Raw genomic sequence first — 24,402 nt, forward strand, 5'->3', positions numbered from 1 at the left:
TTGTTGCTTTTGAACTATTCAGCTAAAATAAGTATCATGCATATTGCGCAACAGTTCACCCCATTCCTCCTGCTGATGGCTCAGTTTATTCATGCCTCTTCAAGCTGATCAGCCATTGGTCCTCCTTAAGCTGCTCAGCCATTGGTCCTCTTCAAGCTGATCAGCCATTGGTCCTCCTTAAGCTGCTCAGCCATTGGTCCTCTTCCTGTTTTAAAGTCTTTATTCAAGATGCAACATTTTAAACGATGTTCATGTCGGACAGTGATGAAAATAATTAAGGAACAATTTAAACACAAATATGCATCTACAGCCTATACATATAAATAGTATTTATCATTTAATTATTATTATTTAATAATTATAAATACATAATAATAAATATAATCAAAAGACCGTAGTTATAAAAACTTACGGTTTCATCAAACAACGTGGATGTGGTGTGGCGATTAACAACAAAAAGGTCAGCTGCTGTAAAAGTACACTTTCCTTTGTATCGTTATCTTACATCCGGAAAGCTTTTATTTTGAAAGACGTAACCGAGTGCCGCGCCTTCGCACGTCGGTTAGCTTCACGCTTCTGTCCGCAGGTAGAAAGGAAGTCCAGAATCCCGACAACTAGCCGCCCGAAGACACACAAGACCGGAATAAATACCGAATCAGGATTTAGACCGAGTATGGAGGCGAGTAAACCACTAAAGACGGAAGGTGAGCCGGTAACTTTACCGTCTTTAACTGGAGACGTTCGCGTCAGTTGTGAAACAAATCTGCTTGAAGTTTCCGCGGCGGTGAAACTCAGCGCTAAGTTAGCAAACTGTTTTCTGTTTTAACGTTAGCTCCTGCACCGGATTGTGTGACACGTTTCAACACGCAATATGTCGCGACGGAGAAACAAACACCGCACGTATTCCGTGTCTTATTACGCTGTTAACTGTAGTCGTACGCGTGTTTTCGCGGTTAGCGCTAAGGGGCTGGGAAGCTAAGTTCTGGCAATGTAAGTGAGGATAAAATCACAAATACACATTTCATACATAAAATATTAAAAAAGTAACGTTATTGTTTTTTGTCTACAACTACGTTGTATTCTAAGTTTTATATAGTGGACAACACAATCAAAGCTAATTTATGTAATTAATTGATAACTAAATTAACCTTAGGTGGTATATAAACTATTGACAATAACAATCTTTATCGATACTGAAATATATAAACTATGACCACAGCCAGGGATGCTCCAGGACCAGAAGAGGAGGCCAAGGTGGCCAACCGGCTGCCTGAGGTCCGTCTGGTGGTGCTGGGCTGGAGGTGGCCGGGGAAGAGCCTGACCGGAAACACCATCATCGGCCGAGAGGAGTTTCGCTTGGAGCGGGCGGCCGAGTTCTGCGTGAAGAGGCAGACGGAGGTGCTCGGGCGGCAGGTGACGGTGATAGACACTCCCGGCTGGTTCTCCGCCCAGGACACGCCGCCCTCCTACAAGGAGGAGTTGGTGAGGGGAGCTTCTCTTTGCCCCCCCGGTCCGCACGTCTTCCTGCTCGTCATCCCCGTCGGCATGTTCACGGAGGTGGACCGCGCTCGCATCGAGGAGCACGTGAGCCTCTTTGGCGAGCGCGTGTGGAAGCACACGATCGTGGTCTTCACCTGGGCGGAGGTGCTGAGGACCATTTCCATCGAGAGGTACATCCGCAGGGAGGGCAAGGAGCTGCAGTCGGTGCTGGAGATGTGCAAGCGGAGGTACTTTGTCATTAATAACGGCATATTCGGGGAGCATCCCCAGGTGGAGCGCTTGCTGGAGAGAGTGGAGAAGATGGTGGCAGAGGAGGGGGGCTACTACGACCCGGAGGAGGTGGAGAAGGAGAAGAAACCTCTGGATGAGAACCAGAATCCAGCTCGAGAGGGACGGGAGCTCGGGGCGCGGCCCAAACAGAACTCTGTGCTGAGTTTGTCCCAAAGCATGCAGGTGGAGCCGCTTTCCAGTGATGCACGTGTTTTGCCCCCCAAGAAAGTCTAACTGGAGTCTAAAAATGTTACGAGTTTGTTTCTTTTCATTTTAAGGTAGCAGTTGCAGGCCGTTAACCTCGAGAACGACACTAGGGTGACAGTGACATCACCGCATTTTAGCTGTGAAGAGAAGCTTGTGATGTCAAATCGACCCCTCTTAATAATGCACTGTTTTATTGGAGATTAAAAATAGCACTCTTGCCAGATGGATCCTCTCAGCCTCAACCACGAGAAGTAAAAGGGGAAACTGAAATTTCAGCAAACGTACAAACCAGAATGATTTATTTATCTTTTTAATCTGACATGTTACTGTGTATTTCTGTTGTGCACGTTCTTTATGATTCTCACTGTGATGCAACGAGAGGCATTCGCCACAGAAACACCCCTTTTCTTTTTTCCACGCTGTCTAAAGATTTATACTCGACTGTTTGATTTTGTTCTTGAGTTTCAAAGATGTTCTTGTTGTCGCATCTTGAGGGTTTTGTGGTGGGAGGGATTTCATTAAACTCCAAACTACAAAACGCAACACGTTACACGTATGGCCGTCATCAATTTTAAACCCAATGTGTATGCTCCTTATTCTTGGCGAATACCAGTGGCAGAACTGCACTACTCTAAATTGTTACGAATATTCTGTCGATGACTGTTGAGGGAATTGCTTTTATTGTTTTTTTTGTTTTTTTTAAGAGTCCCATTTGTTGTGACCAAACTCTAAATGCTTTTCTCGTGCTGCAATGTTTGTTGTTCTCTGTGTCCAGTTAGGAAGCACGCGGCCGGTAGTGGTTTTGTGTGTCATTGTGTTTCCTTTAAATTGATCTGTTACGTTTATGCCACAGAGCCGAAATTATCCGTTTATGAACACACAGAAAATAAATTTCAGCAAAGGAACATTTTCACATATCCAAGTTTCTTGCAACGTCGTTGATTTTCTGATAGTAAACAGTTAATATCTTTGGGTTTCAAAATGTCGGACAATTTCAAGTACACTTTTTTTTGTCTTACTGTTGTGATTACAGGTGCAATAAGCACCTTTCTGACCACGCCCACCAGATATCCTTGGAGCGTTTGGAGGTGAAAACTGGCTTGAAAATGTCGACCTTAAAGGACGGCCGACCGCCCTTAACCCTCCTGTTACCTTTAGGGTCAATTTGACCTCATTCAATGTTTAATGTCGGTGTTCTTTGGGGTCAATTTGACCCCAGGCTGTTTTGCACTGTTAAACATAGAAGAAATATCAACTTTTTTTATATATTTAAAGGGCTATTTGGGTAGTCAACAAACAAACATAAAGTACCTCACACTTAAACTTGGGAAACAATATTAATTCTAATAATTTTCTGGAGGTTTTTATTGCTGGGGTCAAATTGACCCCGAGGGTAAAATATGTTAGTAAATGTAAAGGTACAAAAACTGAACGTAAACATAACCGTTGTCTGTTGACCCGGCCCGGCTGCACGGAGCATAAACAGGTGAACACAGTCGTGAACATATCCCTCTGCTGCAGATTAGGTCACATAGACAGAGTTACCAATGCACCAGTTTAACTTTGTTTTACTCGGTTGATAGTAGGTTGTGAGTCAGCTACTAGTAGCATTGAGTCGAGTGGCTGTGAGTGTCACGGACCCTTTTATTGTAGGACTGCTGGAGATACTGTTCCTTAAAGAAGCCGTCAGTCTTTTGAATTCATGTGTTTTTAGTTTTTACTAATGTAGAGTAGAGCGCAAATCCAGTTGTGTGCACTCGGAGATGAATATTTCATCACGTGTGGGAAAGTGCAGACGTGCTTGTTGAGGAAACGGTGATGATTAGCATGTTTTCAAATGAACAAGGAAGCACTAATCCACCAGCGTCATTTAATAAATAAGAAAACACAAGGGATGATTACGGTCACGGTACAGCAGACGTGTACAACAATTGCGATTGGGCTCGCAACCTCATATGACCCGCCGCCTTAGTGTTTGAATGGTGACTGAGTTACTCTTTCAAAGTGCGGCATGTGAGTCAAGTTACCCGTAATGAATTAATGAAGGTAATTGAGTCAATTCTGTCGGCCGGAGACTTTTTGTCTTGTTATTATTTTATTTGCCAACACTATTTGAAGTAGATTTGCCTCTGAGAAATGCTGTGTGTGGTTCTTCTCTGAAGCTTAAATAAATGTATATTTTGATCTAACGCTGGGCTCTGTTCCTTGAAAAATGTACAGGTGAGAATACAATGTGCCTCTTTCATTTCTAAATGATTGGTTTGAGGGGAATTGCAAAGCCTTGGCTGTAACTGCAGGCCATGAACTTTAAAGCTATTTGAGCTCTTGGCTTCAAGAGGACACATGAAGTCACTAAGGATTCAACTTCTTCATTATGGATGGATAGTTCAGTGATGGAAACAATAGCAGGGCTCCAGACTAACTTTTTTTACTAGGAGCACAGTGGCCCCTAACTTAAAATTTTAGGGGCGCAAGCAGAAAATTTAGGGGCGCACACAGGGTTTTTCCTGGGTCAAAATGGGTCTTCGGTGCTCCTCAAAAAAAAGTTTGCGCGCTGCGCGCGCACCGTCTATTCGTACAGGTCGAGCTATTGAATGAGTGATCAGCAGCTGGCCGCTCTGTCCATTCACGCACCCCACTGTTGTGTATTGATCAGACAAGAAGACACGCTTATCAACTCCAGTGTTTCCCCTACCATTATAACAGGGTGAAATCTCCACCCCCCCCACCCATTGATTGAATGCATTCATAGAAAGCAGTTTCTTTTAGGAAACGGAATCAAAAATAAATATTACTATGCAGCATGTTCTCTTTTCAATACCATCTAGGGTTTGATGATGTTATGATTAAAGATGCACCGATCAGGTTTTTGGTGCCGATCACCGATCACTGAAATCAGTATCTGCCGATCACCGATAATACCGATCACCGAGTCGATTGAAGCATTCTATTTATTGTGTAGCATTATTGCCTAGGACTATGAGGAAATACATATATAAAGCAACTCAAACATTAAAGAAATTACAGATTTCTTTAAACATTTAGGACTTTTACTTTGAAAAATGTCCTAATTGATACATTAAAATTGTTTGATTGCTATTGTAGGGGATTTCAGATATGTATGGAACACATCTGCATTATTCATTTCCTGGAACTCTTGGGGAAATCTATATACAGGACTTTTCTTAACATACAAAAGTCTGACTAATTCTTATAAACTCTTCCTTGGTCCAGTAAAAATGTTTTAATGTTAGCATAATTTAAGCTAAATCTCAGAAATGATCTATAAAGATATATCAGTTCATTGTTTACTTTTATATGTTCGTGTATGATTTGTCGACATCTTATTTTGATAAACGGATGTTGTTTCACGTGGTTCTTTCCGCTAACTTTGCAAAACCGGATGTTGTCACTTAGATCCTTCCGCTAACTTTATCAAAATCCTCGCGCGCTCCCGATCGAATGCGTTTACCGTGAGCGACAGTGTATAGGGGCTCAGACATGTGAGAGTCGGCTGAGTTGACCCAGAGATTCAACTCGGGGGACGGGGACGCCGCTCGGTGGTGAGGATCCCCTCGTGGACCTCTCACTCTGCGGCCCTCGCCCTCGTTGCGTCTCCGCTGCGGTGCGCCTCTTTTCACACATTAGCCCCCCGCGCTCACACACAGGCCAGCCTTCTGCTTCGGTTTTCGTCTCCTTTCTTCTTCTTCTGGAGTTAATGTCAGTTAGCAAACCAGTCATTCAGGCATTACCGCTAACTATAGTGGGCTGAAGTGTAGAACAAGTTTGTCAGCAACAAAAATATTTCATAACAAAAAAAAGAAATCTGCTAATTTACTGGTCGCGCATGCGCGAGTTGATGAAAAATTTACTCGCACTGTGTCTAATTTTAGGCGCAAAATGCGACCATTTGGTCGCAGTCTGGAGCCCTGAATAGCTTAATTTCTTGTTTTATACAACCGTCAGTCCAAACCCAAAAGATATTAAATGTATTATCATATATGACAAATCGAAACAGTAAGTCATCACATTTACAAAGCTGGAACCAAAGAGTTAAATAAATTACTAAAACTATTAATCGGCCTCTAAATTAGTTACCAGCCAACTAATTGTCTCAGGTCTAAAGATTAAAAACTGTTATAACAAAGAGACATAGATAGTCTTCTTGTGTAAAGACACTGGAAATAAAACTGCTCTTACAAATTCTTAGATATGTTTCTGTGATGTAATAATTTAGATGAAAGGATTCATCTTGATTAAGTTCCTTTATGGACTGCAGCTGTGTTCTGTAGTTTGACCACTAGATGGCGGTAAACACCAAGTCACACAGATGAGACACGTTTACAACAGCAGCAGAAGGATTCACAGCACTTATCACCTATGACTCCAATATATAAATAAACCCGTTTTGGAGAAAGTATAATAGCTGGGTGTCCAAACACTCAACACCCACTTATTGTTGAGGCTAGATGTGCAGCGCTCGTCTTTATGTATCGCACTTCATTACGTCCTGACTCAGCCCTTGAGCTATTGCTCTGGTGCCATTATACAAGTTGTATTATCGTTGTGTCCTTTGTGCTGCTGCAGAATCTATAACAGAGGTGGTCAAACTATTTTGATTGTGGGCCATAAACTGAAAAATATATGAAAGGAGTCACAGGAAAACACGAGGGAGCCTTTAAAAATCGAAATACGCAACTCAACAGTAGTTTATTAGTTTGCCCACTTATTAAAACAGCATCAATGTTTCAGAAAAATAAATAAAAATCAAGAAAAATGAGGTTGCCTATTGATCAACGAAGATAGGATATGATGGTGTCCAAATGCTGTGATTAATTACAATGAGAGCTTCATTATGATCCACAATATTACACCATAACAAAGTATATTTCATTTACCATCCCGTTTGTCTTTAAGTATTCAAATAGATCTGTTCTGAGACACTATGTCGAAACAAGACATTTACAATTAACGGAAGATTATATCTCCATGTGTTGTAATACTAATATAATAACATATTAATCAGTACTGCAGAGGCGGGTTGTGTAAGGTTTCCAATAGCTGTACTGAATAGAACATAAAGAAGTATGAATCCAAATGCAGAGATAAGTTCACAAAAGAAGGCCAACATGATGTCATAACATTTATTTTTGCGCATGCTGTAGTTTGGCCGCCTCTATATATTTTATTCCATCATGCCTCGTTTACTCCGTTGTCTCTGACCCTGATAATGTCCCATAAACCACAGCGTTGTTGACTGCCACGCTCCCTTTAGGATTGATTTAGATGATATAAAGTATGAGATAATAAACCAAATGCTGCATGAAGCTGCAGGGACATTTCAAGTGGTTGACTTGCAGAATGATTATTGACCGTCACAAACTGGATTTCCTCCAAATGAATCTGAAAGATTTGATTTTAATTTCTTGGCATGCATTTTGTTATTAATTATGGTGGCAGAACAATGCAGTTCAGTTCCCTCGCTTTAGCTTAAAATGCATATACACCAAATACTGATTAATGGAACCATGGAAGTGGTTGTATATAAAATTAGCTCTGCTGCTTTAGACCGAATGTACACTTAGATGAATAATGAGAAATTATAAACAGGTCACATGGTGCAGACTACGAATATTCAGAGGATGTTTTTATTTTTAACAACATTGTTTATTATTTCAATTGTATTCAAAACAACAGTATAGTTACATAAATTACAGACAGGGAGCGATGATGCTGTGTGATTTTGAGTCTCATTGCGTGTCATGAAACGAGGAAACAAGGTCACAGTTCTTGTCTCTTTATATTTAGCTCTGAATCTGTGAGACTGAACATCTTTCGAGCCAAACCCCACGAGTCAGAGAAGAAAACAAGTAACGTATCTCAACAACACCACAATGCTGCTACTCGTCATCTAAAATACCATTGTTAAGAAAGTGGGAATTAAAGTGATTCGTCAAGTCCAGTGAAGCGAGTGAAGACTGTTGCTGTTTACGTGATCGATGTTTTTTCCGGCTTTTGTGTCGATCGCAAACGAATCCGACCGTCGGCCACTTTCTCACACTGCACTTTTGACAGTGAATATAAAAACACTTGCAGTTTCAGGTGGCGGTGAACATAAGCAGATGCGATAAACACAAAGTGTTATTAATTCCTCACACGGTTGCTCATGTGTTTATGTATTTTTTAAGATTAAAACAAGAAACCAACAGTATTTCTCTTGACTACAGATACCACTGAAACAAGTAAAGCAATCCAAACAAAGTCTGAAGCATGCTCTGCCTAGTTATATTTGCGACAATCATATTTAGGGGGCGGGGTTTAGAGAAGTGTCAGAGTGTCAGGAGTCAGTGAACACAAGTGGATGTGCCAAGCACTGTGAGCGTTTCTCCACAGGGGTCAATGTTACCAACATTAGAGAAAGTATCTGAATGCATTAAGAAGCTTGTTGAACTTATGATTTTTTTTAAACACCGTTGTCGAAGGGAGTTACGAGGAGTCATAAATGACGATTTGGAAAGCAGGAGTTTGAACTCTCAAGTCAACACCAATGAGACCCCATTAGATCTCAGAGTGGTTGTAAAGAAAGTTCTATGTGAGGGTTTTAAACAGCCTGTGAGTCCTTCATTTATTTTGTGTGCATGAATCTCGTGTGCATTTTTGGGCGTGTAGATGTCCATGAAAGTGTATTTGAACTATATGAGTCAGCCATTGGCTAAGCCCCGCCCCCTTAATTATCATTGCTCCACCAGTTAAACTTTCAGTTCTCAAACCTATGAAGTTTACAATTGTAATGTGGCAGATTCACCATCAAATTGTTTTTAATGTTTTTTTAAACAATACGCCCCGAAGTTCAAGTCTCTGGAAGCTATCGTTAGCTGTAGTTAGTCAGCTAGCTAATTAAGCTAACGTTAGGTTCACAAGTCGTTTTAAAAACATTACGTTTCCAGCCGACTTGTTTTAAAACACACATTGTGTCACGGCGGTCTTTAAAATGCACATTGCGGCTGCAAACATGATGTCGCTTAATATTAGAAGACTAACACAGACGCCACTGTATTAGCATACAAGCTAACCAAGTAAACGTCAAAAGTTAACCAGCGATCTGTGAAAAACCCAGAAGTTAGTTTACAAATACACTTTCCAAACAATCTTCTCGCCACCTGGATGAGACAATAAAAAACGTATGTTTCACCAGTTACAACTCTGTTTTCTCACCAGGGAACGTGAGTCGGCGAGCTCAGTTTGCGGTTGCCATCTTTGTTCTGAATCGGACGCGTGGGTGCAATTGAGATACAAATCTTTATTCTTCAGCGGCAGAAGTATCTTTTCATTCATATGCTTCAAAGATTATTTTGGTATTCGGGAAATACATCCAAATGTTTGTAAACCCCTCCAGAACGTAATGTAAAGCTGCTCAGTTATTAACGTAAGTAAGCTCGATTACGAGCTCCTGTAGGACGTAAGCTAGTCAGCCAAACATACTTTACATTTGAGCAGATAAACACAGTTAAATCAATTCCTCTCATGTTTTCTCATGTGTTTGAAATGCGTATTTCTCTGACAACAGCTACCACTTAAACAAGTGGAGCGATCCAAACAAAGCTTGAAGCTTACTGTGCCTAGTTAGGGTTCCTAAGCTACGATTGGACAATCATATTTAAGGGGCAGGGATAAGAGAATTTTCAGAACTTTGGAGCAGTTTTTTTTGTATATGGCTGCAGAACACGACTATAATCAATACACTATAGCTTTAATGTATTGGTTTGTTCTGGATGGTGGTATGGATGCTGAGGCCGAGAGGACGTTGAGGTAAACACTTAAAAGTAGGATGCTGATTAGTCTTTGGTCTCAATGTGATGAAGACATGCTGGTAATAGAAGGAAAGCAATCTAGATGATTGTTATTTTTTCGGTATTTACAGTGTCGAACTGAATGGGTGTAATATTGCACGTTTTATTTTTCAGTAGAATTCCAGGATGCTGATCTTAATTGAGTCGACAATCATTGGCGTAAAAGCATGATTTTTGTCTCGAGATAAAATTCTTAAAAATAGAAGTGAATGTTCGGATGTGTTCAGTCAGAAGCCTTGTGTATTGATTGGCGACAGTAATGAATGAAACAGTATTCACATTGAAGTAAAAAAAGTAGAGAAAAAAAGGCCACTCATAAAAAATAAAAAAAAGTTGTGTTTTCGTTCTGTATAGTATACTGCTACACTACACGTGTTTGCCATGAGATACCTGAATCTGCAAATGTTTTGGCCTTGGTATATACATTAATGTGTTGACACGGATAAGTCGACCATAATTTAACTAGCCTATGATTATGCTGGCAACGAACTAGAAAAGGAAACCACACCCATACCAGTGTGTTTTGGCTCACACAAACGATATCCAGATACCTCAGATTCAAATCAACAAGAATCACCTGTGCAGAGCCAGCTCAAACATACGCACCCATAAAGCAGGTGGATATCCAATCACTAATGTAAACTGCTCTCTTTTGCATTCACACGCATTCACACACACTGAATCACTTACACTTTAGAAAATATATTCAGCATACACACTCACAAGCGCCTGTCTTGTAAATTTGCATTAGTACCGCATGTCAAATGAAAAAGGAAAAAAAAAAGTGCAAACTCTAATCAGGGAGAAAATGTCACGGCAGTAATGTAAAAAAAAAAAATATGCAAAGAAATTATATAAAACGGTATCCGTGATGTAAGGAATCAATCAATGCACCAATCAAAAGAATAAGAACGATAGTGTGCGCCCCAGCCCCCATTTAAACAAACAAACAACACACAGATATTCTCAGCGAAATTAAACCAGCCAAACATCACAAAGTAATTCAAACACCGCAGCTGCGATCGATCGCAGTGACAGTCCTTCAGCTCGCGTCACATCACTCAGCTGCAGCCTTTCTCTCTGCAGGCCGGGCGCTGTCAATTAAATTTGCTATGGCATTGAAAAGCAATACCGACGTCTGTACAGATGAATGTGCCAGAATGTGAAAGAAACCGCATACTGAAGGAAAGATGAAAAGATGGATATACAAAGGCCTATACAGTACAACCCCACCAACAATAAAGTGGAAATCTCTGTTCACATACTCTGTATTGTTTCTGAAAATATATATTGTATAATTCGCCCCACTCCCCCTCCACCACACCATTACCCAGCCTCAAAAGCCAGGCTGTACAATCCCTCCACGGAAACATGATAACAGCCCAACAAAAAACTATGCCGTTTAAATCGATGACATCAACGCTCTGTCCCCAGCAGGCCAACAGGAGCTGAAGAATAGGCTGGCCTGGGATCAGTTTTCAGGGGTTTTCTCACTTCGTCGTATCGCTGGCCGCTGTATCCAGTCTCATCCTGCACTCCATGGGCCGTTCCCACAGTCCTAGCGAGTCATTGTGTACACTGATGAGCAGATCCTGAAGGTTCCCGGTGATCACGAGGGGAGAGGGAGTGGGGGGGATGCAGAAGCCCCCTCCTCCCTCAGCACTGCTCGGACTCGATGAAGACCTCCTTCTCCTGGCCCACTGGCTCCACCTCTGCGTAGGCTGGGTGGCCCGACCCGCGGCGAAACTTCATGGCGGGCCACCGGCTTGGGCGTCTCTGCAAAGGAGAGGACGCGTGTGAGGACGAGGTCAGTGTCATCAAGGTTAAAGGTCGAGACCGAGGTTGATCTTTGTGACCTGAGGAGAGCCCGACTGTCCGAAACCCCTCCCTATTAACTACATGGTGAACTATATTTGCCCTCCGCCATGTGATGGGACTTGATTGTTTCTTGTTTATCATTTTCTATTGTAAATAACATGTTGTCTATTATACTCTTGCACCAATCAACAAGCTACATTCCTTGTACTTTATGTGCAAAAAAACGTGGCAACGAACCGTTTCTAAATGTCTACAAGTCTCCACATTTTATAGAGGCAATTTACAGTCGTGCAACTTGAAACCTGTCAGTGATAAGTGTCTCAAAGCTCACATTTCCGCTCACTATGGAGTGAATTATTGTGAATAAAGGAGTGAATTCAGCATGAACAAGCGACGCACAGAAACACCTCCATAACATGTTTTCTTATGTCATAAAACCGTCGGGGATAATTCTGAGAAACCGTGACACGTCTGAGACGGAGCAAACTATGCAGTATTTTACAAGAAAGAAGCAATAATAATGTTATGAAGCATTCTTTTCACCATCAGTAAAATATAGTAGAAGCTGAGGTGTCCAGCAGCCTTCGGAAATGATTCAGCCTTTTTATTATGACGGGTCTTTTGACATCGTTCAGAGAATTACTGGTTTTAGTCTTTTCATCAAATGTGTTGACAATAAACTACAAAATCCTCTGTCTTATCCTTTAAAATCATGAACAATAGAACCTAAACTTAGTATGCCTGATGATGACTTTGCTTCCACATCAGGGGTTCCTGACGGCATAGATCCTATCTGCCTGATGGATCGTCTGGGTCGTGGAATTCCTGCTCATGACTACGCCACTGTCCTGTTGAGACTCTCCTCCCCACCACCATCTGCCTGATGGATCGTGGAGGTCTCCATCGTGGAATATGCCTACTATGAACTATTCATACACTCTGTCATATTCATTGAATGTATTTTAACTCTAAATCTGTCCTTCTGTACACATTACATCTATTGCATCTGTCCATCCTGAGAGGATCCTCCTCTGTTGCTCTCCTCCAGGTTTCTCTTTTTTCCCCTGGTCTATGTGTACAGATGACAAATTTGTAATTTGTGAAAATTGAATTGAATTGTCATACTGACAATGACTTTGAACGCGATGATGTTTCTCTCCAAACAGCAGCTACTCATGCTAAGTGAACTCAGATTGATTTGCTGTGTGCACCAAGTGTCATCATCCTCCTCAGAACATCCTAATCCATATTCACAAGTTAGGACCGAGCGCTGAATGAATGGTTTAAAAACAAATCTTTTCTTGCCATTATTCTTTCTGAAGGTTTGAGAAAAACAAATCAAACTAAAAGCAGTTTGTACACGTTCCTCACTTAATGACTCTGTTATGTTCAGGGTTAACTAAATGAATGTAACAAGTCATAAACGTTGAACTGAATAAGGGAGTCAGATAATAACAGAAAACTTTTTTTTTTCGAGCAAATGAACAAAGATATTTTGAAAGATTTAATTTCCAAAATACCTCAAATGTAGGAAAATATCAAAACACGAAACGCTCAAGCTTAACTATCATCGTCTTACAGGTCCGTCAAGTAATCAGATATTTTCACTTTCTATCACATTTTTAAGAATATAATATTTTATGTATTAAAAAAAACCCACACGGTCTTTTAAATAGTTGTATTGGAGCTTGTTGATGACATCACACAGAGGAAGTCGCCAAGTTGTCACAGAGTTGTAGATCTCTTTATTTTTCAGAGCACTTCAATGACTTCTTGTACACTTTCTGTTAAGTATGAGCTGCGAATCGCAAAAGCTCCAGAGCGGCTACCATTGTGGTGAGATTATTTTACTTTACTTCTGAATAAACTTTCACTCTCAAGGAGAACGATTTTCCTTTGGTCAGCTGGTGTCGTCTCCACTCACCTCAATGAGGAAGAGGCTGGCGGCGGAGGTCGGGTGATGGTGGATGTACACAGTGATCAGCACGCCGGCAACCAAGACGAGCGTCATCAGGAGGATGCCGAGGATCAGACCGGTGTGCAAAGGGTGTGTCCCTGACTTCCTGTCTACTGTGTCTGAAAAACACAAATACAGAACAAGTCTGTTACAGCCTTTTTTTCATGATACAAGAGAAACATGTTTTGTATTTGAAATGACAGTATCTTAAATGCCATCAACATTACGTTTTTATCCTTTCGCCGCAGTGCCGTTTCTGGCCACCAGGGGTCACTCATCATTCATCAATACCTTCTTTTGTAATATCTACTAATATGCCTTAAAATGTACACACTTGTAGCCAAAATGTGACTAAATGTCTAATTAAAAAAGACAGACATTTCAAACTGTAAATCTACTTCAGCCATGTATGATTAAAACATGTGGATGTGCTTTTTTAGTGGATTCCATTAACATTTTCTTCAGTTTCAGTTTTAAAGTACATGTTTAAACGGGGTCGTTAGCGCTCTGTGGCATGGCCATCCCGTGGTGTGTTTGGGTATCCGTGAGCAGCTCTTCCCTCCCGAAAGACTAAAATCCCAAACCAAGCTTAGCAGCATACGTTGCTGATAGCAGCATGAAACGGGCCTACAGATGCCGAGAAGAGTCCAACTGTAGCCTCCAGTCTAGCAATGAAGCAAAGAGGCTGTTCGTAGTGACTCCATAATGACTTTGTCTTTCTGCAAAAGAATCTATCGCTTGTGAAGTCTTCCAAGCTAAAATACTTCATCACGGAGTCGACCCAGCAGGGGTTTTGAGAGTTCTTTTGAAGATGATGAAAACGCCACGGGGAAACTATTTCCCCAACACAACAAACAAGAGCATTCTCGCGAAGAACACGTAGAATAAGAATAGAAGAACAAAATACGAAGAGAAGCAGTGCCACTGGCGTGGTAGCAGAAGGGGAGGTGGGGGAGATGGGGGACTAATGAAGTCGTTATAAAACAGAAAGGATGCCCTCATAGCTCGTCTCACATAGGTTTACAGCAGGATCAGCCCAGATCTATTCACACGGCTGCAGATTTCTTCGCCTCTGCCCCCATGGCAACCTCTCCCCGGGCCCCTCCCTGGCTTTAATTAGCAGCTATGGACATCGCCAAGCTCGTCGGCCAGCCAGCTCCTCCCCTGGCTCCGTGCCTCATTGATTCCCAGCACACAGAGTAACCGGGTGGTAATCAAACAGGTCCGATGTGCGTGGGCGTGAGTCGGTAAGTCTGTGTACAACCGTTACGTGCACTCCTGAATTGGGAAAAAAAAGGACAAAGTACGTATAATTTGGTGAGCTCGATATAGTTTCACACTGAACAAACAAAACAAAACAATAAATTACCTCTATTGTCTCGAATCTGACAGAAAGCTGTTCTCATCATGCCGTTTGGTGTTTTTCAGGATATTTCTCAGAATCAGTCAGACTTAAACGTATAGCGACTCAGAAGCCGTAATTTTGAGAGAAACACCGCTTGGCAGAGAAAGTACATTCTTGCTATTGTGCTCCATATTAAAAAGCACAGTGGGTGAGTTTTATTTCTCTCTTGTTTTCTCTGAAAGGCAGTTTTTCCTGCGTTTATTAGTGTGATCTCCAGAGTCCATGAGCCAACTCTTGGTCAGCTGGAGGCCCCAGCAATGCGACAGGCGGTTAGTCCGGGTCGTTAGTCGGTCAGCAGGGGGCATAAGACTGAGCAAAGATGTAGACACAATGAGAAACCCACAGCCCAGCAGCTAACGGTTCTGCCCAAAGCCCGGGAGGAGCGATGAGGCGGGTTCTATCAGGACTCTTCTGAACGCTGCATTTGAAGAGCGCCCTCTAAACCGGGCCATATCGTGGGTTGTTGAAAGACAATGTGTCAGCGCATGAAGAGTCTACAGGCGTGCTGCTACGTGCTCACAATGACAACGCTAACACGCTGATGTTCAGCCGGGGCAATGTTCACCGTGTTCATTTAGCCTGCCAGCATGCTGTCATCCAGTGTTGCCAGGTCCGCGGTTTTCCCGCGGAATTGGGCTACTTTTGAAGTGTTGCCGCGGGTTGATCCGCGTTTTCCGCGAAATTGGGCTACTTTTTGTGTTGCTTGCGGAATTTTTGTCCGCTGGTTCAGGTAGACCTATATTGCATGCAAATTACATGAATATCTTTAAATAAAAATCCATATTTTAAATGAAATAACATTAGGTGAAATAACTGTTTAGGGAAAACTGCTTTTAATGCTGGCATACTAAACATTTGGTGTTTCTTTGTAGATATTACAATACATTTGGCAATGATATCAATGCTGTTGGACTTTAAAAGCAGTGTATATGGTTTGGCACGGGCATATTTTGAGTTCTGATATTGGGCTGGTTTTTGGGCTGGTTTTATTGGTCATTGGGCTGGTTTTGTCACACAGACCTGGCAACCCTGCTGTCATCTGATAATTATGTAAAGTTGTAAATAGTTGGGGGCTGATGGGAAACTTTGAGCTCATGTTGGCGCGAGGTGGGAAGTCCTCAGACACCATGAGAGCCTGCACCTCGGACTGTTTATACAAAGTGGACACATTGGCTTGTTGGCCGCCATTTTGAAGCCCGTGGTTTGAGATTACGGGCGCCGCCCTTCTTGGCTATTAGCAACCCGCAAGTGACACAAGAGGCTGGAGCTAAGTCGTTTATTTAGTCTACTTTCTGCACAGTCCAACCAGTGGTTTGCTCATGACAATCATTATTTTCTTTGTCTTATATTAAGCATTTATCTGATACAACTATTTGTATTTTGTTTATAATTATATGAGAAAGCTAAATCCTGTCATCTTACAACATCGATCAACATCGACCCGTGCCGTCAACGTGGCTAAAAACATCCTTGATTTATAATTATGGAGATAAATGTCATTTATCATTGTAGCACAATGGAGTCAGGACATAGAAAGGGCTCGTCTTTAGAAAAACGACCCTGAATTCATTCTCCATTATCTTTGTCCTCATGTCTGCTACAACCTGAGGAGACTGAATAAACACGAATGGACAGCAGAGCTCCTAGAAGCCAATAAAATACATTAGAGCTTTGACCGGTCAAGCTGCTCCTCTTCCAGCTCTACATTAGTGGAGTACAATCGTTCTCTCACCTGGCTAATGTTTTCTTTTTCCGAGGGGAATTAACAAAACAAACTGACATATGAATCAGATTCTTTGTAAATGGAGACTGAGGATTGTCGACGTTGAGTAGAAACTCCAGAGAAAGGCTTTGCCCCTGTTGTTCCTAATCTCAGCTGTTATGACCTCAATGTTCCCTCAAGGTCAGAGGACACCTCGGTGAAACTGACTGATATGGCAGATAAACAATTCATGACATCCTGGGTCATCGAGGTCGACGTGACTGGAGACCCTTAGGAACCACTCTGGCTCATGAAACCTGTTAAATAGTTACAACACGTACTCAACTATCTTTCCCCCGGACATTAGAGAGTCGTGCTTTTTAATGACTGCTTTTCACATTGAACAAACATTATTGGCAGGTATTCAGTGAGAAATGGTTGGCTGCATGTAGAAGATCAAAAAAATGGGGAAAAAAGAAGCCACGCAGAGAGATGTGATCGCGGTGATGAGAGACAACTTGCAGCGCTTGAGTAACGAGAGCGTGACAGAAGACGCCGATTTCCAATTCCTCTCAGGCTGGAAACATTTGAGAGGCTCGCTCGGAAAACTGAGTTGGAGCACATCTCAGCTTGGCCTATATGTTGATGTTTGTATGGGAATCACCAGCAGCCCCAGGATTCGATATAACCATGCTACTCATATACTTATTACAAGATCTCATTGCGATTGTAAAATATTTTGCAATATGCTGATTATTGTGATGTGATATGCTGAGATTGTATGACCTTTTTTAACGTCAATTTGTCACCATGTGTTGTGTAATACTCGGTTCATCTCTTCAAATATTTGTATTGCAGCAAAATGGGAAAAATAGTTTACAATTTTTTTTTTGATTCTTAGTATCTGCGTATTGACACAATATTGCCAAGCGACATATCGTCATATGAAGCTCCCCCCCCTCTGTCAAATGACTTGTGATGTAATTGAGTCTGGAGCCTTTGTAGTCATGCAAGTTATTCAAAGATGACTCACACAATATACTTTCCTCCAAAATACATGTTGTGTGTTGTTGTTGAATGCACAAAGGGGCACCGTGTGTTTCTATCTGTCCAGCTACCTCATGCTCTACCGACGCCTGAATAAAGCCACGTCTTGAACTTTAAAATATATCACCTCCATGTTTCTTCTGTTGCCTTTTGAGACTTCATTTGAAATATGTAACTCAACACAGCTTCTACTCTTGGGCACAGCCCCCCCGGCCTTCCTCTCATACCAGCCCAGACAATATAATTGATTGCTGCTACCCACAGAGGACGGCTTAACATTATACTCGTCGGCTGCTGGATGACGTTTATCAGCCACCCGTCCTCCAAAGAGATCAGGGGCCGATGCCTCGGTGGTGACGACAGAAACAGACGGCAGACGAAGAAACACACGCACAGCCATCAAAACCACGGGGAGCTAAAGAAGAACATATCTTATCCTGGTCCGCGGCTTTAAGCAAAATTCAACAATATATATAATTGTATCATAATATAATACATTCCCTTATATCATATCTGGAGATGTATGTGTCATGACTTCTCCACCTTCCTAGTTAAATTCATCCTGCCTGCATGCTTAATGAACTCTCCTGTCATCCTCACCTGATTGTCTCTCGTTCCCTTCACCTGGTCCTCACGCCCTTCTCACCTGCCTCTGATCACCTCGTTAGTCCCTCATTCCCTTCACCTGGTCCTCACGCCCTTCTCACCTGCAGCCCATACCCTCATTAGCCCCGAGAAAGCTCTCCAGTATATTCAAAATCTTAATTCTGATCTGCCTGTTCCGACCCTGATGACCAGATTTAAGATTTTTGCCTGCCCCCTTTTGGATTTGTTGCCCTATTAGACGGACCACCGGGTTTTGACCCTGCCTGAATTAACAAGTAAAGATCCTCCTCCTCCTGCGTTCCTGTTTCCAAGTCGTGCTTTTGGGTTCAAGTGCTTGTAACCCTTAGAGTATGAGTGGGGTGGGCATCGCCAACAGTGGGAGGGGGGTAAATTAAGAGTATTTGTGTGTGTGTGTGTGTGTGTGTATGTATTGGGGTATGTGCATATATATGTTAATATGTGTGCTTGTAATGCATGTCTACCCGTATTTATATATATATTCTTTATTTTATTTTAAATTGTTAAAATTGTAATTTTTTTGTATGTTTTTTTGTCTGAGTACCCTTTGTTTACGTACGATGTGTACATTTTTGTGCATATCTCAAAAGACAATAAAAGATTTGCTCACAAAAAACCACGGGGAGCCAGTATTGGACTCCCCATCAGTGGAAGATAGAGACCTACCCTGGTTGTCTCTGAGGTGGAGGGCGATCTTGGTGTCATCTGTGAGGAGACAAAGAAAGAAAGACATGAGCGTCAGAAATAAGGATGTTTTTTTCTCCTCGTTGTAGTTTGTTTTTGAAGCTCTTATATTCTAAACAACTCCCCGAAGGCTGACATGAGATTAAGTGTCTTTCATTGGTGGACATTTTGACATGAAATGTAATCCATTTAAAATCTGATTAAAAATAGATGTTTTGAATAGGATGGTCTGGCATGCATAATTCAGCACATAAAAGCAGTCTTGGGTTAACTGTACATGTGAAATATGGAAATGTTGCGTGGCCCACTTCTACTCGAAGGGTACCAGGCATTTTCACACATCATAGGATTCACATTATGCAAATATACCACCACATATATTTCCCTGAACGATTTAATTCAAAGCGATTTTCTATTTCAGTTTTCTAAAGAACCGATGCAGCCACATGTGTCTGAAATGAATCATTAAATGAGATACGGTAGTAGAGAGCGCACACAATTGAGTTAAATCCAATCCCAGACAGGAGTGAGGGTCATGAATATGGATCCCCATCAAACTCAAGGGAAAGAAACCATAAGGGGTATCACAAAAACTACAGTATGTATCTATATATCACAACATAATCTATCTACACCTGTGTTCACATATACAGCAGAACCGGGAGGGGGTCTACTATGGACTAAGAACTTTTCTGTGTGAAAGTTTTCTTTTGCCAAAAAAAAGAAAAAACTGTATTCATTCGGCCGACATGAATGAAAAGTTGGTTTGAAAATGAGACAATATTGACAAGAATGGGCCAAAACAACTCACTGGGACCAAAAAGCCTTAATTTAGTGGCATAACCTTTCATATATATATATATATATATATATGTATATGTTTATACATAATGTATATATATAAACATATATATATATTAGGAAAGGATTGTAGTTTGGGTTAAAATAACTCCTGAAAGGCCGTTACTAAAGTACACAAGTTATATGACAAATAAATCAACGTTGACTTCTCGTTTCACTTGGAGAACAACTCGTAGTCGCCTGGCTGAACGATCTCTTTGTATTTCCTCTGAAGCTACAGCTAAATTTAAAGTTTAGTTCAATTGCAATAGAGAAAAAAAGAGATACAATCCGGGTCGGTGTTTCTCTCACCCAAACACCCAAACACACCTAAACCCACAGACACATTTCCCTTCATGTCTCTTCTCCTTCATCTCACTCTCTCTTCCACCATGAGCCACCCAGCCTGCTCTCCAATCTGACCTTTGACCCCTGCAGCTGAAGAGACAAGTGAGAGCTGAGGAAGCTGATCCGCTGTATGCGTTTCTCCACGTCGGCATCTCAACAGACACCGCGGAGTGACCTCTTGACCTATATGACACACACACACACTTACAGTCACACCCACGTAAACCAAACACACTTTCATCCTCTCACCAGGCCCTGGTTTGATCTGCAGGGTTACTCGGCGTGTTTTGCCTCACAGATGGACCGTTTTCACATTGCATCCATCCTCATCACAGCGGCCCATCCAGCACCCCGACTGCGATGCAGCGTCCACTCCGCCCCCACGAGATGATTGATGTGGGTGTGGGAGAGAGAAGGTCGACTACTCCCTCAGTGGGGAGAGTAAATGCCTTTTTGTGAAAATGGAATAATGGGTAAGCCCTGGCTTAACTATAGAAGAAAATAAGTCAACACATTAAATATATTGGGGGAAAAACTAAATTTTCTGGACGATCTTTGAGGATTTAGTTGTTTCGTAAAAATACTTGATTTAAACTTCATAGTCAGGAAGTGAACGTAAGAGCATCTTTTTATTATAGTAGTTTCAAAGTGCAGAAAAGTGACAGAGGGAAAGGGACACAGTGAATAAGAGTGGATGGACAGGATGAGAAGAAACGCAAAGATTAAATTAGCACACTGGGAAATTGAAAGTTTTAAGGAACGACAACCCAAAAGCATGATCACCATGGAAGTTCTGTTTTTAACAGAAGATCATTGAGTTGAATGTTTTGCTGTGAGCCACAACACTGACTGAAAAAGCTCCATGTGATCCTTCATTCCAACAGAGAAGTCTGGAGATGTTTTATTTATTGTAAACAAATCCCACAGGAAGGCCAAAACCAACACTGAACTCATCCCAGTATTGTCTGCGTGGAGCTTTGATATATATATATCTTATTATTGTTGTCCAGAAACTATTAGAAACACATGACTGAGGCACACTGTTGCACTGGGTGACATGTTCCTTTATCCTTTATTATGGTGAACAGGGGCACGGTAGTTTATCCCATAATGCAACTTTCTGCTGCCTGAAATGCTCGCCAGCAGATTCAATGTGTATTATTTAACAACTACAGCGCACACTTGCTTTCCTGTGGCCAGTTTTTAAAGAGTTATGTCTTCAGTGGAGATGAATGGTTCTGAGGGCTGGGAGCCACAGACAAGATATACAAAAACTGACGAATGCATTGATGTTTTCAATGGGTTTAATTGAAAATGTAAAAACATAATAGCGGCAGCATTATCCTTTCCTCTTAAAAGAATAATTCAAGGACATTCTTCCTTAACACCACTACCTCCTACAGACATATTTATCTTGTGAACAACATCAAAGACACTTTTATCGATCAGTGATGGACAATAAATGTCTTCCGATTATGAACCCGACTGTATCTGACAGACACACAGTTATGAATATGTCATCCCCTCCTTTATCGATGTGTCTCGTGTTCTTAAAAGGAAGCAGTAAATTCATCACAAGGATACGAGTGGACGTCTGAAATGATTTGTTGCCCATCACCTCAATGTGCCGAGTCCATTGTGCATCCCGGACATCACATGTGAAAAGACACAAAATAAAGTTGTGTGTGTGTGTGTGTGTGTGTGTTTGTGTTTGTGTGCTTTTAGTATTGATTATTTAGACTGCCTTTCATTTGTTGACAGAAGGTGAGTGTCTCTGGAGCTCATCAAGTTAAACTGCCTGTTGACTTAAATAAATGAATAGTCGTAAAAAAAAGTAAAGTCGAAAAGTAAAAGAGGAAGAAAGAAGAAATGTAAGTAATAAGACACCGTGGCCATTTTCCTATCATCCAGCCGGCCCCTTTCAAAGAGGATTCTCATTTCGATAACTGAGGTCACGCTGCAGTGTGGTTTGGGTTTGCCTCCCGCTGTGAGCAGTACTTTACACTTCAATATCAAAGGAGCAGGACTCCCTCTAACTTTCATTGGATGAATACTGTCATGGTGAGACCACGTTTTTTAAATTTTAATATGTACCTACTACCTACTCTAAATGTCATGTTTCTAACATGTTTTGACGTAAAGACCAATATGTCCGTGACATAAATATTGTATATGCAAACATGCAAAGCAGGCTACTTTAACAAAATTGAGGAATATCTTTTATTGTTTCATCTATAGGCCACCAGTTGGCACTTTTCGGCATAAAACAGGCAGTTTTTTTTGCGATTTGGGGGTAAAATATTTGACTTTACATTTTACACTTTAAGGTACACAACTGCATTTGTTTATGATACGTATGATTCATTTTATAATATGGTATATATAGACAGGCACGTGCACAGATAGAGCCCTAGTGGTGCTCAAGCACCAGCCCCTTTGCCCTGGATGAGTAAAGTGCCTTTTTGCTGACACACATTTTTTTCATCCGTATTTTAAGAATAAACGTTACTCTTTCTGTCAGTCCCCCCCCCATGTGTTTTAATATCCGACGGGGCATTTTTTTGAGTTCTGCTTGATTTTTGCCAGACCCCCTCCTCTCTCCCCTCCCGCCCCTCTCCTCCCTCCTCCCCTCCTCCCCCTCTCGCTCTCGCCACCGGCTCCCTCCTTGCACCTCCTTCCCTCACCTCACCCTCCTCCCCACACCACCAGACACACCTTGTTTGTTTTGTGTTTTGATAAAAATCAACCATTAGCTGCTGACTGCAACATTAGCGACGCTGAAACGACGACGTCAAAAATAAAAAAACAAAAAAAAAAAAAACAACAAAACTCCGTGTGTTTGATTTTTTAGTTTTTAGTTAGTTTAGAGAGAAGAGAGAGAGAGAGAGAAGAGAAGAGAGAGAGAAGAGAGGAAGAGAGAAGAGGAGAGAGAAGAGAGAGGTGAGAGAGAGAGAGAGGAGAGAGAGAGAAGAGAGAGAGAGGAGAAGAGAGAGAAGAGAGAGAGAGAGAGAGGAGAGAGAAGAGAGAGAGAAGAAGAGGAAGAGAGAAGAGAGAGAGAGAGAGAGAGAGAAAGAGAGAGAGAAGAGAAAGAGAGAGAGAGGAGAGAGAGAGAAAAAGAGAGAGATTTGAAAAAAGAGAGGGGCCTCTCAAATTTTGGTGCAGGGCACTGGTGGGCCGGGGGGAGGCCAGGGAGACTTGGGCCGCCGGGCCAAGCGGTGGGCTGGTGTTGAAAATGCTCAGCCTGCTATTGATCATGATCCATCTCTGGCTGTGAATGCTCTTCACTGTTGATGTTTTTCAAATGAATATAAGAGGGCAATAATAGGTAGGGTTGCACCAGCAAGGCAGGGTGATGCTACTGGGCATGTTGTAATGCTAATATGTGCTATTTCTGTATGAAGTATATAAAATCTAACAGTGTCAGCTTCATCATCAGTATCATGTAAGGCATCTGCAGAGTGCTACTGCTTGGACTTGGGTGCCTTTTTTTTTTTTTTGGCATTTTTTTTTGTTTTTTTGTCCCTTTTTTTTTTTTTGGCACCTGCCTTTTTAATTTTTGAATTTCCCTCTATAGATATCTTTTATCTGCTCCTTATTGGACCAATCTCCCTTTTTAATCTTTATGATTCAGTTATATGTAACTGAGAGACAAACCAAGCTATCCATTAAACTCGCTAATGTAACTAAGTTACTTTAAAATGACTGTATTGGGTTTATAATCTTTTTACTTTTACTTGTGTGTATGTAAGTTGTTGTACTGTGTTTACGTCCTATGGTCACTAATTGTTGTTATTAGACTGTAGATACTTTAAAAGTCAAGACTTTGAAAGACATTATATCTATAAAAATCTGTTTATTCTACTTTCTTTCAGCCCTACAGGGATACATGTCAAATAAAACACATATCATATGTCTGTAAAATGTCATTGTGACTTTATAATCATTTTAAATCTCTTAAAAAAAGAGAGCGTCAAATGTAAAAAAGAGCACACGGCTCAGCTTTCCTCCATATCTGGATCATTTTTAGCCAATTTAACGAAACTTCTAAATGATTGTAAAGTCACTTTCCACTTACTGAGACAAAAGCCAGCACTCAATATAATTTTCTATTCAGCATTCAGCCTTCAGAAATGAAAATGTCCCTTTGTCT

At 41.4% G+C, this 24,402-nt stretch overlaps 2 protein-coding genes across 5 annotated transcripts in view; one reads left to right on the top strand and one right to left on the bottom strand.

The window, feature by feature from the left end:
• The first annotated feature begins 577 nt into the window (after positions 1 to 577).
• LOC130206118 (GTPase IMAP family member 9) lies at positions 578 to 4,166 on the top strand. Its single transcript, XM_056433901.1, has 2 exons — positions 578 to 704; positions 1,220 to 4,166. Exons 1-2 carry the CDS (start codon positions 674 to 676, stop codon positions 2,002 to 2,004), a joined length of 816 nt encoding a protein of 271 aa, XP_056289876.1. The 5' UTR covers positions 578 to 673; the 3' UTR covers positions 2,005 to 4,166.
• A 3,441-nt stretch (positions 4,167 to 7,607) lies between these two features.
• plxdc2b (plexin domain containing 2b) overlaps positions 7,608 to 24,402 on the bottom strand; it is an 88,445-nt gene continuing 71,650 nt past the window's right edge. For 2 of the 4 annotated variants that reach the window (XM_056434607.1, XM_056434608.1), the window contains exons 12-15: positions 20,328 to 20,435; positions 19,047 to 19,085; positions 13,570 to 13,721; positions 7,608 to 11,603 (exon numbers count right to left, since the gene is read on the bottom strand). In XM_056434607.1, the coding sequence (XP_056290582.1) occupies positions 11,484 to 11,603; positions 13,570 to 13,721; positions 19,047 to 19,085; positions 20,328 to 20,435 (419 nt within the window). In that variant the 3' untranslated portion in view covers positions 7,608 to 11,483. The remainder of the gene's footprint in view (positions 11,604 to 13,569; positions 13,722 to 19,046; positions 19,086 to 20,327; positions 20,436 to 24,402) is intronic. The other 2 variants (XM_056434609.1, XM_056434611.1) reach the window with 1 other exon arrangement.

The sequence above is a fragment of the Pseudoliparis swirei genome, chromosome 16 (assembly GCF_029220125.1).
Source record: "Pseudoliparis swirei isolate HS2019 ecotype Mariana Trench chromosome 16, NWPU_hadal_v1, whole genome shotgun sequence".
Taxonomy (NCBI): Eukaryota; Metazoa; Chordata; class Actinopteri; order Perciformes; family Liparidae; genus Pseudoliparis; species Pseudoliparis swirei.

Coding starts and splice junctions, on each gene's coding strand:
- LOC130206118 (XM_056433901.1), top strand. CDS start 674: ATGGAGGCGAGTAAACCACTAAAGACGGAAG. Junction 705..1,219: donor TAAACCACTAAAGACGGAAG/GTGAGCCGGTAA, acceptor CTATGACCACAG/CCAGGGATGCTCCAGGACCA.